General features: G+C 33.8%; 1 protein-coding gene across 1 annotated transcript in view; it reads left to right on the top strand.

Moving 5' to 3' along the window:
* Positions 1–836: 836 nt before the first annotated feature.
* Positions 837–11,974, top strand: part of LOC111707487 (tubulin beta chain) — a gene marked incomplete in the record, with an annotated part of 26,286 nt that continues 15,148 nt past the window's right edge. The window contains 8 exon segments of the mRNA XM_023480596.1: positions 837–1,004; positions 6,230–6,273; positions 7,533–7,591; positions 8,699–8,759; positions 9,030–9,124; positions 10,918–10,985; positions 11,287–11,355; positions 11,812–11,871. Of these exon segments, the coding sequence (XP_023336364.1) occupies positions 939–1,004; positions 6,230–6,273; positions 7,533–7,591; positions 8,699–8,759; positions 9,030–9,124; positions 10,918–10,985; positions 11,287–11,355; positions 11,812–11,871 (522 nt within the window).

Here is an 11,974-nt window from a genome sequence, read left to right on the forward strand (position 1 = left end):
TCTGTCTGTCCGTTAAACCAAGGATAGTAAGAAAGGATGGTTTTATTTTTCTTTAATCTTTTGATTTATCTAGCTTTTTAACCAAAAACATCAAAGGAAGAATGGTTATATTCGTCTTCAATATTTTATCCAAATAGAATCTATTTGATTTTAACTATCTAACGTTTTTTCCAAGAATATTAAAGAAAAGAGAGTTACATTCGTCTTCAATCTTTTAATATCTATCCTTTAAACCAAGGACACTAAAGGAAGGATGGTTACATTTATCTTCAATATTTTTATCTATCTATCCTTTAAACAAAGGATATTAAATGAAGGATGGTTATATTCGTCTCCACTCTTTTCATCTATCTATCCTCTAAAATAAGGATATTAATGGAAGGATGGTTATATTCGTCTCCACTTTTTTTTCTACATATCTTTCTTTCCAAGAATATTAAACCAAGGGTAGTAATGGAAGGATGGTTTTATTCATCTTCAATATTTGCAACTATCTATCCTTTAAACCAAGGATAGTATAGTTATTTTTTTTACAGTACAGACTTCAAGGAAGAAATATTTTAGTGATTAGTATATGAAGGGCTTTCCCCACGCTGATTTCCCGATTCTTTACTTTAGAGCATTTTCTATTTTTTGGCTTGAGTACCCGGCCCCGGCCGGCCAACACACCCTGCTTTCTAATCAGCTGATCGTCACAGGGGTGGAAATTCATTACTTATTATATTCCGATAATCATTTGTAATTAAAAATATAGTATTTACAATATATTGTGATTTTATTAAATTTAAAAATTAGAGTAGAGTATTTTAGTCCCTGCGTTGTGAGCAACTATAAGAAATGAGGCCAATGCATTGAGGCACAGAGTGTAGGGCTGATCAGTTAAAATCATTTAACAAGTTATTTCGGTGGATTTATTCAAGAAAAATCTAAAATCTAAAATGCGCGAAATCGTTCATCTTCAGGCTGGGCAGTGTGGTAACCAGATCGGGTCAAAATTCTGGGAGGTAAAAATCTTTTTAATTTTTTCTTCTCATCTTTTGATTTTGTTTTCATATCATTCTCGCACCTCTAGTTCCCATTCTGTTCCTTCTTTAAGCCCCGTTTCTTGCTTTTTTAAATATCACTCTTGCTCTAATTCCGATTATGTTTCTTTTTTAATAGCATTCTTGTAAAGTTCCACTTCTTGTTCTTCTTTATATGCTCTAGTCCGATTATTCTACGTCTTTACATCATTCTTGCTGTAGTTACGATTCTTGGTCTTGTTTATATCATTCTTGCTGTAGTTACGATTCTTGGTCTTGTTTATATCATTCTTGCTCTAGTTACGATTCTTGGTCTTGTTTATAATTCTAGCTCTAGTTCCGATTCTTGTTCTTTTTATCATTCTTGCTCATTAGTTCCGATTCTTGTTCTTTTTTACATCAGTCTTGCTCTAGTTCCGATCCTTGTTTTTATGTATATTAAAATCTTGCATTTATAGTTCCAAAACTTGTTATTCTTTACATCTTGCTCTAGATTTTGTTAATAATCTCGATCATTCTCTTTTCTTATCTTTTTGCGTTTTTTCTGATGTTTCAATGTTGTAAACGCCTACTCCATAACAATTTCTCGAAACGTATCTATACTGGTGCAATTCAGATTCTCTTAACTATCATTCCCGTGATACATCAACGCCACTCCTACTGGGCGCGATCTCGTTAGCTATTGGTTAGCTATTATCGAGCTCTTAATGCCACACAGAGACACAAGCGTAGCTATCAACAAGCTATTAATTGAGCTTTAAATGCCACACAGGGACACAAGCTTAGCTATAATCAAACAAGCTATTAATCGAGCTCTAAATGTTACACAAGAACACAAGCGTTGCTATCAAACAAGCTCTTAATTGATCTGTACCAGATACCGAGGTATGATCTCAGCCCGTATGTTTCAACAAGGACGCAATTACTCTACGCTGTAATCAAGTTGGAGTTTCTATATCAACTATAGTGTATTTTCGGTTTGTATGTTACAAGTTAAATTAATAGACGTAATTACAATTCCTACATTTTATCACATGATTAAGGCAATAACGTTACGTATTACAGCACAGTTAAAATAGGCGCAAGATGTAGATCATTATATATCCCATTATTTAATCTAATATGTATTCAATTGAAACGCAATTTCAATGAATAATGGTGGTATGTACTGAATAAGTTTACAAACATAGATTGTTAATAATATACAACGTACTGCAGGTTTGCAGAATTTCATGTTACCTGATATTTGCTACATTAATGTTGTTATTGTCACTACGTTTACTGCATTGTTTTTTTATATTTTTTCTTCTTCAGATTTCTGTTTTTGTTATAGTCCTTGATTTATAACTGTTACTTTTTATCTTTATCTTTTAATCTCGATCTTGTTTTTATTGTTGTTTTGAAGCTAATACAATAATAATATTTGACAAATCTGCTGTCTGTGGAAAAATGGTTCAATTTGTGTATTCTAATGTATCAGAAGAATAAGAAATATGCTCAATTTTACACATCGCTGATTCTTCTAACTTTTGTATATACATTTATATATATATATAAAAACGTATATTTAAGAGTTATATATATATAAATGTAAGCAACTAAAGCACAAAAATAAAAAAATTCCTAAAAAAAATCTTGCATAATTTATATATAAAGTAGTAATCTCTCTTTGTTATTTTGGACGTCCGAGCATAAATACTGGTCCGATTTGCCCCAAATTTTGATTCGTTTTAAATTGGGACTGAAAGCATAATTTCAAATGAACCTCCATATTTAAATGGTACCCTTAAAAAATTTGCGCACTCTAGAAACTGCAGCTGAATACAAGCGGGTTTCGATAAGTTTACACAAACATATCTCTGTAAAGTACTAGACGAACGCAAAGGTTTCAGGAATACAGTTTTTAATGAGGTATTGCCACACATAAAGGATTACATGAAATGACGCTTACAGTCTTACTTACTTGGAATACTTGATGAGTTATCCCCAGGACTCCAGGTAGAAGCATAACGGGAATTTCAGTTAGGTCCTCTCGGAGAAGTGATCAAGTCCTCTAAATTTACGTCCTCCTTGTGTAACCTCTTCCACACTAATCCTGGCATAGTAGTTCAAGGTGTTAAAGATGGGCGTCAAGTAGAGATTTAAAGATATTCAGAGATTTTGCATCCTTGATTTCAGTAGGTAAATTGTTCCAAAGGTTTACCACCCGGTTTGAGTAGAAGTTGCGTCGAAGATCTGTCCTAGAATGCTTTGGTACCAAGTTATCCTTGTAAGATGTCATTCTTCTCTGTCTTGCAACATCTGAGCCGACCAAGGTAAACCAAGTCCCCTTCTCTACTTTATCATAACCTCTGAGTATTTTAAATGTTTGAATAAGATCAAATCTAACTCTCCTCTGTTCCAGTGACTGGATACCAAGTTCTTGTAGTTTTTTCATGTATGTTTTACCCTTGAGTCCTGTTATTAGATTAATTGCTTTAATCTGAACTTTCTCCAGGGTGTCCCTATCTCCAACTGTCCATGGGGACCAGGTAGTAACCGCAAACTCAAGGTGACACCTCACAAATTGTGTGTAAAGTCTAAGAAATGTCACTCTATCACGATACAAGAATGCCTTAGTTATTTGAGTAAGAACTCCAGTAGCTCTCCGAGCTGCCTCTGCACACTGTAGAGAAGGTTTTAAGGACTTTTCCACTACAACGCCAATATCTCGCTCTTTATCGACAGATTCCAGCACCAAACCATTCATTGTATATTCAAATTTTTTGTTCTGTCTGCCTAGATGTAGGACTTTGCATTTTAGAACATTAAAATCCATGCACCATGTGTCCGCCCAACCAATTAGTTTGTTTAAGCATTCTTGTAAAGTTCTCCTATCTCCATCATTTCTGACTCTGTGACCCAGTTTGGTGTCGTCAGCAAATTTCTTCAATATACTTATTAGTTCAGCAGTCCAGTCAATGTCATTTATATAAATTATGAAAGCCAGGGGGCCGAGCACCGACCCCTGGGGGACTCCAGATTCAACTTCGCTCCATTCAGAATAACTTCCATTAAGGACAGTTCTTTGTTTCCTATTATTTAACCATTCGGAAAACCAGTTCAAGACCCTGTCGTCAATTCCATGAGCTTTGATTTTAGCAAGTAATCTCATTCTCGGAACTTTATCAAAAGCTTTACTAAAATCCAGGTAAATTACATCTGCAGGATCTCCTTCATCAAGTATGGTGGTTATTTTTTCAAGGAATTCCAGCAAGTTAGTGGTACAGGACTTGCTTTTCATGAAGCCATGCTGAGAGGAGTTTATAAGAAGATTCCTGGTCAAGTGAGAATTAACTCGGTCTCGAATAATGGACTCCATTAATTTACAAGAAATGGAAGTAAGAGAAATTGGTCTGTAGTTTTCTGGTTTATTTTTAGAGCCTTTTTTGTAAATTGGAGTAACATTGGCTAATTTCCAGTCTCCGGGAACCTCTCCCGTACTCATAGATTTATTGAAAATGATGGACAGGGGTAGTGACAAGTGATCAACATTGTCCTTTAGTATTCTAGCTGGAATATTGTCAGGTCCCTGGGCTGTACCTGGTTTAAGTTTTAATATTTGCTCTTTAACTTCGGTTTGTTCAAAAAATATATCCCTGATGAAGCTGTTAGAAAGTGGGGGGCAATTTGGGATATTGCTGGTGTCCTCTTTGGTAAAAACACTACAAAATGATTTGTTTAAAACTGTAGCAATCTGTTTGTAGTCACTTATAATTTTGTTGTCAACTTTAAGCGGTCCAACTCCTGTTCGGTTTTTTGTTCTACTGGTAATATAAGAGTTAAAAGGCCTTTTATTTCCATTTGTTGCAATCAGCTGTTCAAATCTTCTTTTGGCCCCTCGTACTGCTTTTTTACATTCCTTCTGAGCTTTAATAAAACTATTTTCATTCTCCGGTGTTCTGGTCTGCATATACAAATTGTATCGTCTTTGTTTGGTCCTGATTAATCTCATAACTTTTTTGGTCATCCATTTTGGTTTGTTAGCTTGACGTCTGTGGATTTTAGGAATGAAAAGGTCCATACCTGCATGTATTTTACCCTTCATCTAGTTCCACGACTCTTCAGCTGATTTCTGGCTTAAATCCTCGCTCCATTTTACATTTTTAAGATGCTCTGACAGCGCCTCAGTCCCTTTAATATAAGTAAGTTTTTATAAAGTATTTGTTCTTTCAGGGGAAATTAAGTTTTATTCATCATTTGTATGTTTTTTTTTACTGTTCAGCCAACTATACATTATTCAGTGAAACTGGGAGAGACACAAGCACACAATTAACAGTTAGACATCATGGCATCATTCACACTTTTCATTTTTTTTAAGTTTTCGATCGAGCTGCTTGGTTGGATAAAACTATACTTTCTTCAAAGTATTACGAAACAATGTTCTTAACAATTTTCAGTCCATGCATTACTTAACTGAAGTTCAATAAGTACAGAATTGTTTGAATTTGCCTAGGTTATGAAGATACTAAAAAAATTGCAGCTTTAATGTTCTATTTTCAATAAACCTTATGATAAAAAAACTGATATAATTTTCCACATGTTTTTAATCAAACTTACATAAAGAAATTAAAGATTGTTTGTAAAAATTGTTGAACTATCTAGAAAATACATAAAACAGTGAGAACTCAACAAGTTTATTAAAGTTTAAATTCTTCACATTGTTTACTACAAAGTTATATTACAAAGCTGTTCAACTTTCTTCTTTACACCCAACATTTACTATTTTTGACTTAAAGGGACTGGACATTTAATTTGAAATGACTTGATGATTACTCGTCTCACACACTCTTTTTTTATAATCTGTATATATTTGCAACCTGATGGTATAAACCTTTGATATTTCAAACTCTGTATATTTGAATTAGCAGAATTGATAGTTTGAAAACAAATTGGTGTTTATCATACCAGGTTGCGAAGATAAACAGTTTAGAAAAAATATACAGACAAGCAATCAGTTTCTTTGCAATGTTGCCAATATAACTCTCATGCATTGTTTTGAGTTGAATTAAAGGTTTTGTAAGGACATGTTGTACTGATTTTTTATTTGAAGTTAGTGTTTATAGGATATCTGAAAGGTTTTCATTTTTCGGAGAAAAAAGTTTAATTTATCTAATTAAAATTTCAAAAAAGAATTGTGAACATTCTCTTTTATTAAAAATATTTAGGTAATCAGCTCAGAGCATGGGATTGATATGGATGGAGAATACAAGTAAGATTTTAAAGGGATCGTTCACGATAGTTTAAATAACTCATCTTGGAAAATCGAATATTTTGGTCACTTTAATATTTTAAAATAACTTCAGAATTTTACGTAAAATTTGTCATTTTGATCGTTATTGTTAGTAAATTTAAAGATTTAAAGCCAAACAATTAAAGAACTGATTACTCGTCTCAACTTCCAATTTACTGGATCCTCTATTTCTGCAATCTGGTGGTGTAAACCTTTGATATTCCAAACTTTGAAATATAATATCAACGGCCTACGACACCATGCCTTAATTTTTTTTTTAAACAGAAAAGTAGATCTTGAGGCGAATACGTAGATAAATCTCAGGAAGTGTTTTAATAAGAAATCTTGAAGACGCATTTATCTCTGTATGCACCTTAAATATTAGAGAGGATTTAATCCAACAGCTTGAGAGGATTACGTTTTATAAACCTTGAATGTTTAGAGGGGATTTAATCCAACAGCTTGAGAGGATTGATGTTCATAAACCTTAAATGTTTACGGGGGATTTAATCCAACAGCTTAAGAGGATTGATGTTCATAAACCTTGAATGTTTACGGGGGATTTAATCCAACAGCTTGAGAGGATTGATGTTTATAAACCTTAAATGTTTACGGGGGATTTAATCCAACAGCTTGAGAGGGTTGATGTTCATAAACCTTAAATGTTTAGAGGGGATTCAATCCAACAGTTTGAGAGGATTGATGTTCATAAACCTTGAATGTTTACGGGGGATTTAATCCAACAGCTTGAATGGATTGATGTTCATAAACCTTAAATGTTTACGGGGGATTTAATCCAACAGCTTGAGAGGATTGATGTTCATAAACCTTAAATGTTTACGGGGGATTTAATCCAACAGCTTGAGAAGATTGATGTTTATAAACCTTGAATATTTATGGGGGATTTAATCCAACAGCTTGAGAGGATTGATGTTCATAAACCTTAAATGTTTACAGGGGATTTAATCCAACAGCTTGAGAGGATTGATGTTTATAAACCTTAAATGTTTACGGGGAATTTAATCCAACAGCTTGAGAGGATTGATGTTTATAAACCTCAACTGTTTAGGGGGATTAAATCTAACAGCTTGAGAGGATTGATGTTTATAAACCTTAAATGTTTACGGGGGATTTAATCCAACAGCTTGAGAGGATTGATGTTTATAAACCTCAACTGTTTAGGGGGATTAAATCTAACAGCTTGAGAGGATTGATGTTTATAAACCTTAAATGTTTAGGGGGGATTTAATCCAACAGCTTGAGAGGATTGATGTTTACTACAATGAGGCTTCAGGAGGTTTGTACAATTTCAATGCTTTGCCCTGAAAGGGACTGCAGACATAACATAAAGTTACCCTTCAATTTTAAAGTGTCTGTATGTCCGTTTCAAAACCTTAAAGAGGCTGTAGGCAGAATATAAAGTGACCCTTCAATCTTAAATTGTCTGTATGTCCGTTTCAAAACCTTAACCTAAAAAGATGTGTATTATCAAGAATGGATGTTTAAGATCTCAATGTCTTTAACTTTGAATATATGTAAATTATTTTTAATTGTGGTAAGGTTTGCGCATTTCTATTACAAAGAAACAACGGAGGTTATTGTCAGAAAAAAAGAAAGTTTCAAACTAGATAAACAACGTTATCTTCAACATTATTGAAATTAAAGGATACCGTTGTGAATCTGGCATGCTGCTTTTTTTTTAAAAGAGTAAATTATAAACATGAAGTATATTCTACCATGATGTGCAATTCTAATTTATTATCTGTATTCATAATATTATTATCTTAACTATTTTGTATGTTGACCCAGCCGGGCTAGCCCGGTCAGTTCATTTTACCTGTTTATAAATAAAGTAGTTGAATATCATTAGTTGATCAGAACGGACGTATACAGAGCCTTGAGTTTTGGCTAGAGATTTAGTTAGAGAGAATCTCATTAGACTTTGAATTAAGTAATCGTTAGAGAAGTAGCGTCTAGATTTGTTACAAACAAACAAATATATCTTTAAAAACCTTTGAACATAAGTATTTCAAGATTTAAAATGGAATTTTTGGAAGGTTCCTCTGAATTTCTGAAAGTTAATTTTACAAGATCCCAAAAAGTATTAATTCTTAAACATTTCCATTAAACGTAAAATCCACGGGCATCCGTAGCACATTTGAATTTCCGAGCCGGGTCAACATTTCCGGTCCCAGTTTGTACTGTATCGCCCGGACATTGGTTGAATAAAGAAGACACTCAATAGGACTTGCCGGTGCAACAAGGTTGACGCGGTCAGAATTTACTTTTACTAAAGGGTCAGGGGTGCGTGAATCTAGGGAGTCTCTTTAAGCAGGATTCTCTGGCAGACACTAGTTATATGTAATTACGGTACATTGTACACTATTCTGCAGTACATTTTCAGGAAAGTATGTACCCCGAGCTGTGCTTGTGGATCTAGAACCTGGAACCATGGATTCTGTCAGGTACATATAACCGTGCATTTAATCAAATACTGAACATTTACATAACCTCACATATATTCAACAGTTCACAATCACATAGGTACACCCCCTTACATAACTTTACAATTATATAAACGTACACTAATATAATTGTTCACCTACATACATACATTACATTTACATAGTATGCTTATTACAAAAAATATTTAAAGTTAAACTTAGATTTTTTTCTGATGAATAATCAGATAAATCTGATAATAAATGAACAATATTTAAAGTATATTGTTTTAGGTCTGGAGCTATAGGACGAATATTCCGTCCTGATAATTTTGTTTTTGGACAAAATGGCGCAGGAAATAATTGGGCTAAAGGACACTACACTGAGGGTAATTTTTCTTTTCCTTTTTGTATTTTAATTTAATTGAATATTCTGTTTTGATATTTATTTTCCAATATCCCTAAACTACTTGTTTAATCCTATCTTTGGAAACTTTACATTAGTAAAATCTTGAAACTAATCCCGTCATCTCAAGAGATTTTGGCCAACAGGTTTTGTTTGATTTTGGCCCACAGGTTCTGTTTGATTTTGGCCCACAGGTTCTCTTTGATTTTGGCCCACAGGTTCTCTTTGATTTTGGCCCATCGGTTCTCTTTGATTTTGGCCCACAGGTTCTCTTTGATTTTGGCCCACAGGTTCTCTTTGATTTTGGCCCACAGGTTCTCTTTGATTTTGGCCCACAGGTTCTCTTTGATTTTGGCCCACAGGTTCTCTTTGATTTTGGCCCACAGGTTCTCTTTGATTTTGGCCCACAGGTTCTCTTTGATTTTGGCCCACAGGTTCTCTTTGATTTTGGCCCACAGGTTCTCTTTGATTTTGGCCCACAGGTTCTCTTTGATTTTGGCCCACAGGTTCTCTTTGATTTTGGCCCACAGATTCTCTTTGATAATTTCAATAATTTGACTCTGTAAATAAAATGAGTTTGCTTTTTTTATTATTTGTTTTAAACGTTTAGATTACTTTTTGCAACTTTAAGCTTGAAATATAATTTCTAACTTTCTATTTTATGTTCTTAGAACTTATGTTATTCTCTAATTATTTGAAGTATTTTTTGCCAAGGTTTTATGTTGAAAGTTTAGACTCTTTTCAGAGATATAAAAAATGCATCAAATGCATGTTTCGTTGAACGGAAACAAGTTTCAAATTTAGGCAGACAGGAATTAGAAATATTTTCAGTTGTTTTAAAATGAATTTATGCTGAATTTTCAAGTTTACCTTTTTCTTGATTTTTTAGTTTATTTTTTATTTAGTATCAAATGTTGCAGACAAGCAAGTATAAACTGTTTCGTCAACAATCGACGAAGGAGAAAAATAAAGAGTATTCCAAGAAATATAAAACGTCCAACATAAACGTCCAACGGTGAAACAGGTCTCGTAACTCCCGGCGGACTGCAATTAGATGAAGTCGATTGTCATTTAGCTGCAATGCCAGTGAAAAGTTCATAACTTGAAAAATAAAAAATATGTTATAATATTAAAAATCATCACCGTTACTGCTTAAAAAAACATATATACAGAAATTACAACCCACGTCCATCGGGACCCCTCTTATGTTCACCAAAGATCATGAAAACCCCGTTCTCATTCAATAGGTTCTTACCGTAGTGAACCTCCGTCCTCTGAACAACTTGTAGACAGTAGAACTCAAGCATATATCATTTAATTCTGAAATGAACCGGGAGTTGAATAACAAGATCTAAATACGTCCGCGCGAGAAACTAGGCTTCTGAAAATATGAATCAACAGTGTGACATTGACAAAAATGAAATAATATCAAACTGAGAACCGCGCCGATCAGTTCCAACTCCGCTTTGTCTGCAAATAGTTTGGTTTGGCTTGGATACCTTATCCTGTCCCTGGACTCTTCTGTAATCCACAAAACATAAACACAATACAAAGCATCTCTTTTACTTAAACTTTTTATGTTTATCAGTAGTTTATTAACTTCGTAGGAGAAATGAGTTCGCATGTACATTGTACAATTGCTGTGTCTCCTTTTCATTGGACTTTTTCAAATCATAACTTGAGTCTAACAGTCAGTCGTCTTCCTAATCCACAATGTTATGAGTTTACTTATATATATTGAAAGGTTCTGTAGGTTCTGAACCCTGAAATGTTTAGGAGCTGAACTTGTTGAATCTGTCCTGGATGTGGTTCGACGAGAGTCAGAGGGTTGCGATTGTCTCCAGGTAAATCTGGCTATTTCTATCTTAAAACGACACAAATTCTGTGAACTTCCTTCATTGTGTCAGCAGGATGAATCCGCATATCACTTTCTTTTAAACCCTGCATTATAAAAACAGTAATATATCCATAATTTTGTATTAGGATTAGGTTACAATTTTATCGCTGAAAAGGCAATATAACTTTTTCATGGTGGCCGGTGGGTCATGTAAAATTATCCCACAGTTCTTTCAAATCCTCAAAATTAATCTTCAAAATTAATCTTCTAACCTATTTAACGTCAGTTTTAGAGTTTTGTCTGTCTAGGGATTTCAGTTGGCGCATTCTCTAGGAGGTGGAACCGGTTCTGGGATGGGAACTCTTCTCATATCCAAGGTATTACCGATCATGTACCGATTATGTACCGATAAAAAAACATTTTAAAAACCAGCTAACAATGAAGGAAACCACATTTTGAAAACCAGCTAACAATAAAGGAAACCACATTTTAAAAACCAACTAACAATGAAGGAAACCACATTTTAAAAACCAACTAACAATGAAGGAAACCACATTTTGAAAACCAGCTAACAATAAAGGAAACCACATTTTGAAAACCAACTAACAATGAAGGAAACTATATTTTGAAAACCAACTAACAAAAAAGGAAAAAACATTTTGAAGACCGACTTCCGATAAAGGAAACCACATTTTAAAAATCTATCTATCTATCTATCTATCTATCTATCTATCTATCTATCTATCTATCTATCTTTCTATCTATCTATCTATCTATCTATCTATCTATCTATCTATCTATCTATCTAACTATCTATCTATCTATTTATCTAGATCAGAGAGGAGTACCCTGACAGAATAATGAATACCTTTTCTGTTATTCCTTCCCCGAAGGTATAGAATATTATTACCAATATCTACAATGTAGGATAGAATTCTAGCTATTCTGCACAACAGATGGCGGGCCGAGGTTGAGAAACTTTACATTAGTAAAATC

This window comes from Eurytemora carolleeae, unplaced genomic scaffold, assembly GCF_000591075.1.
Source record: "Eurytemora carolleeae unplaced genomic scaffold, Eaff_2.0 scaffold804, whole genome shotgun sequence".
Lineage (NCBI taxonomy): Eukaryota > Metazoa > Arthropoda > Copepoda > Calanoida > Temoridae > Eurytemora > Eurytemora carolleeae.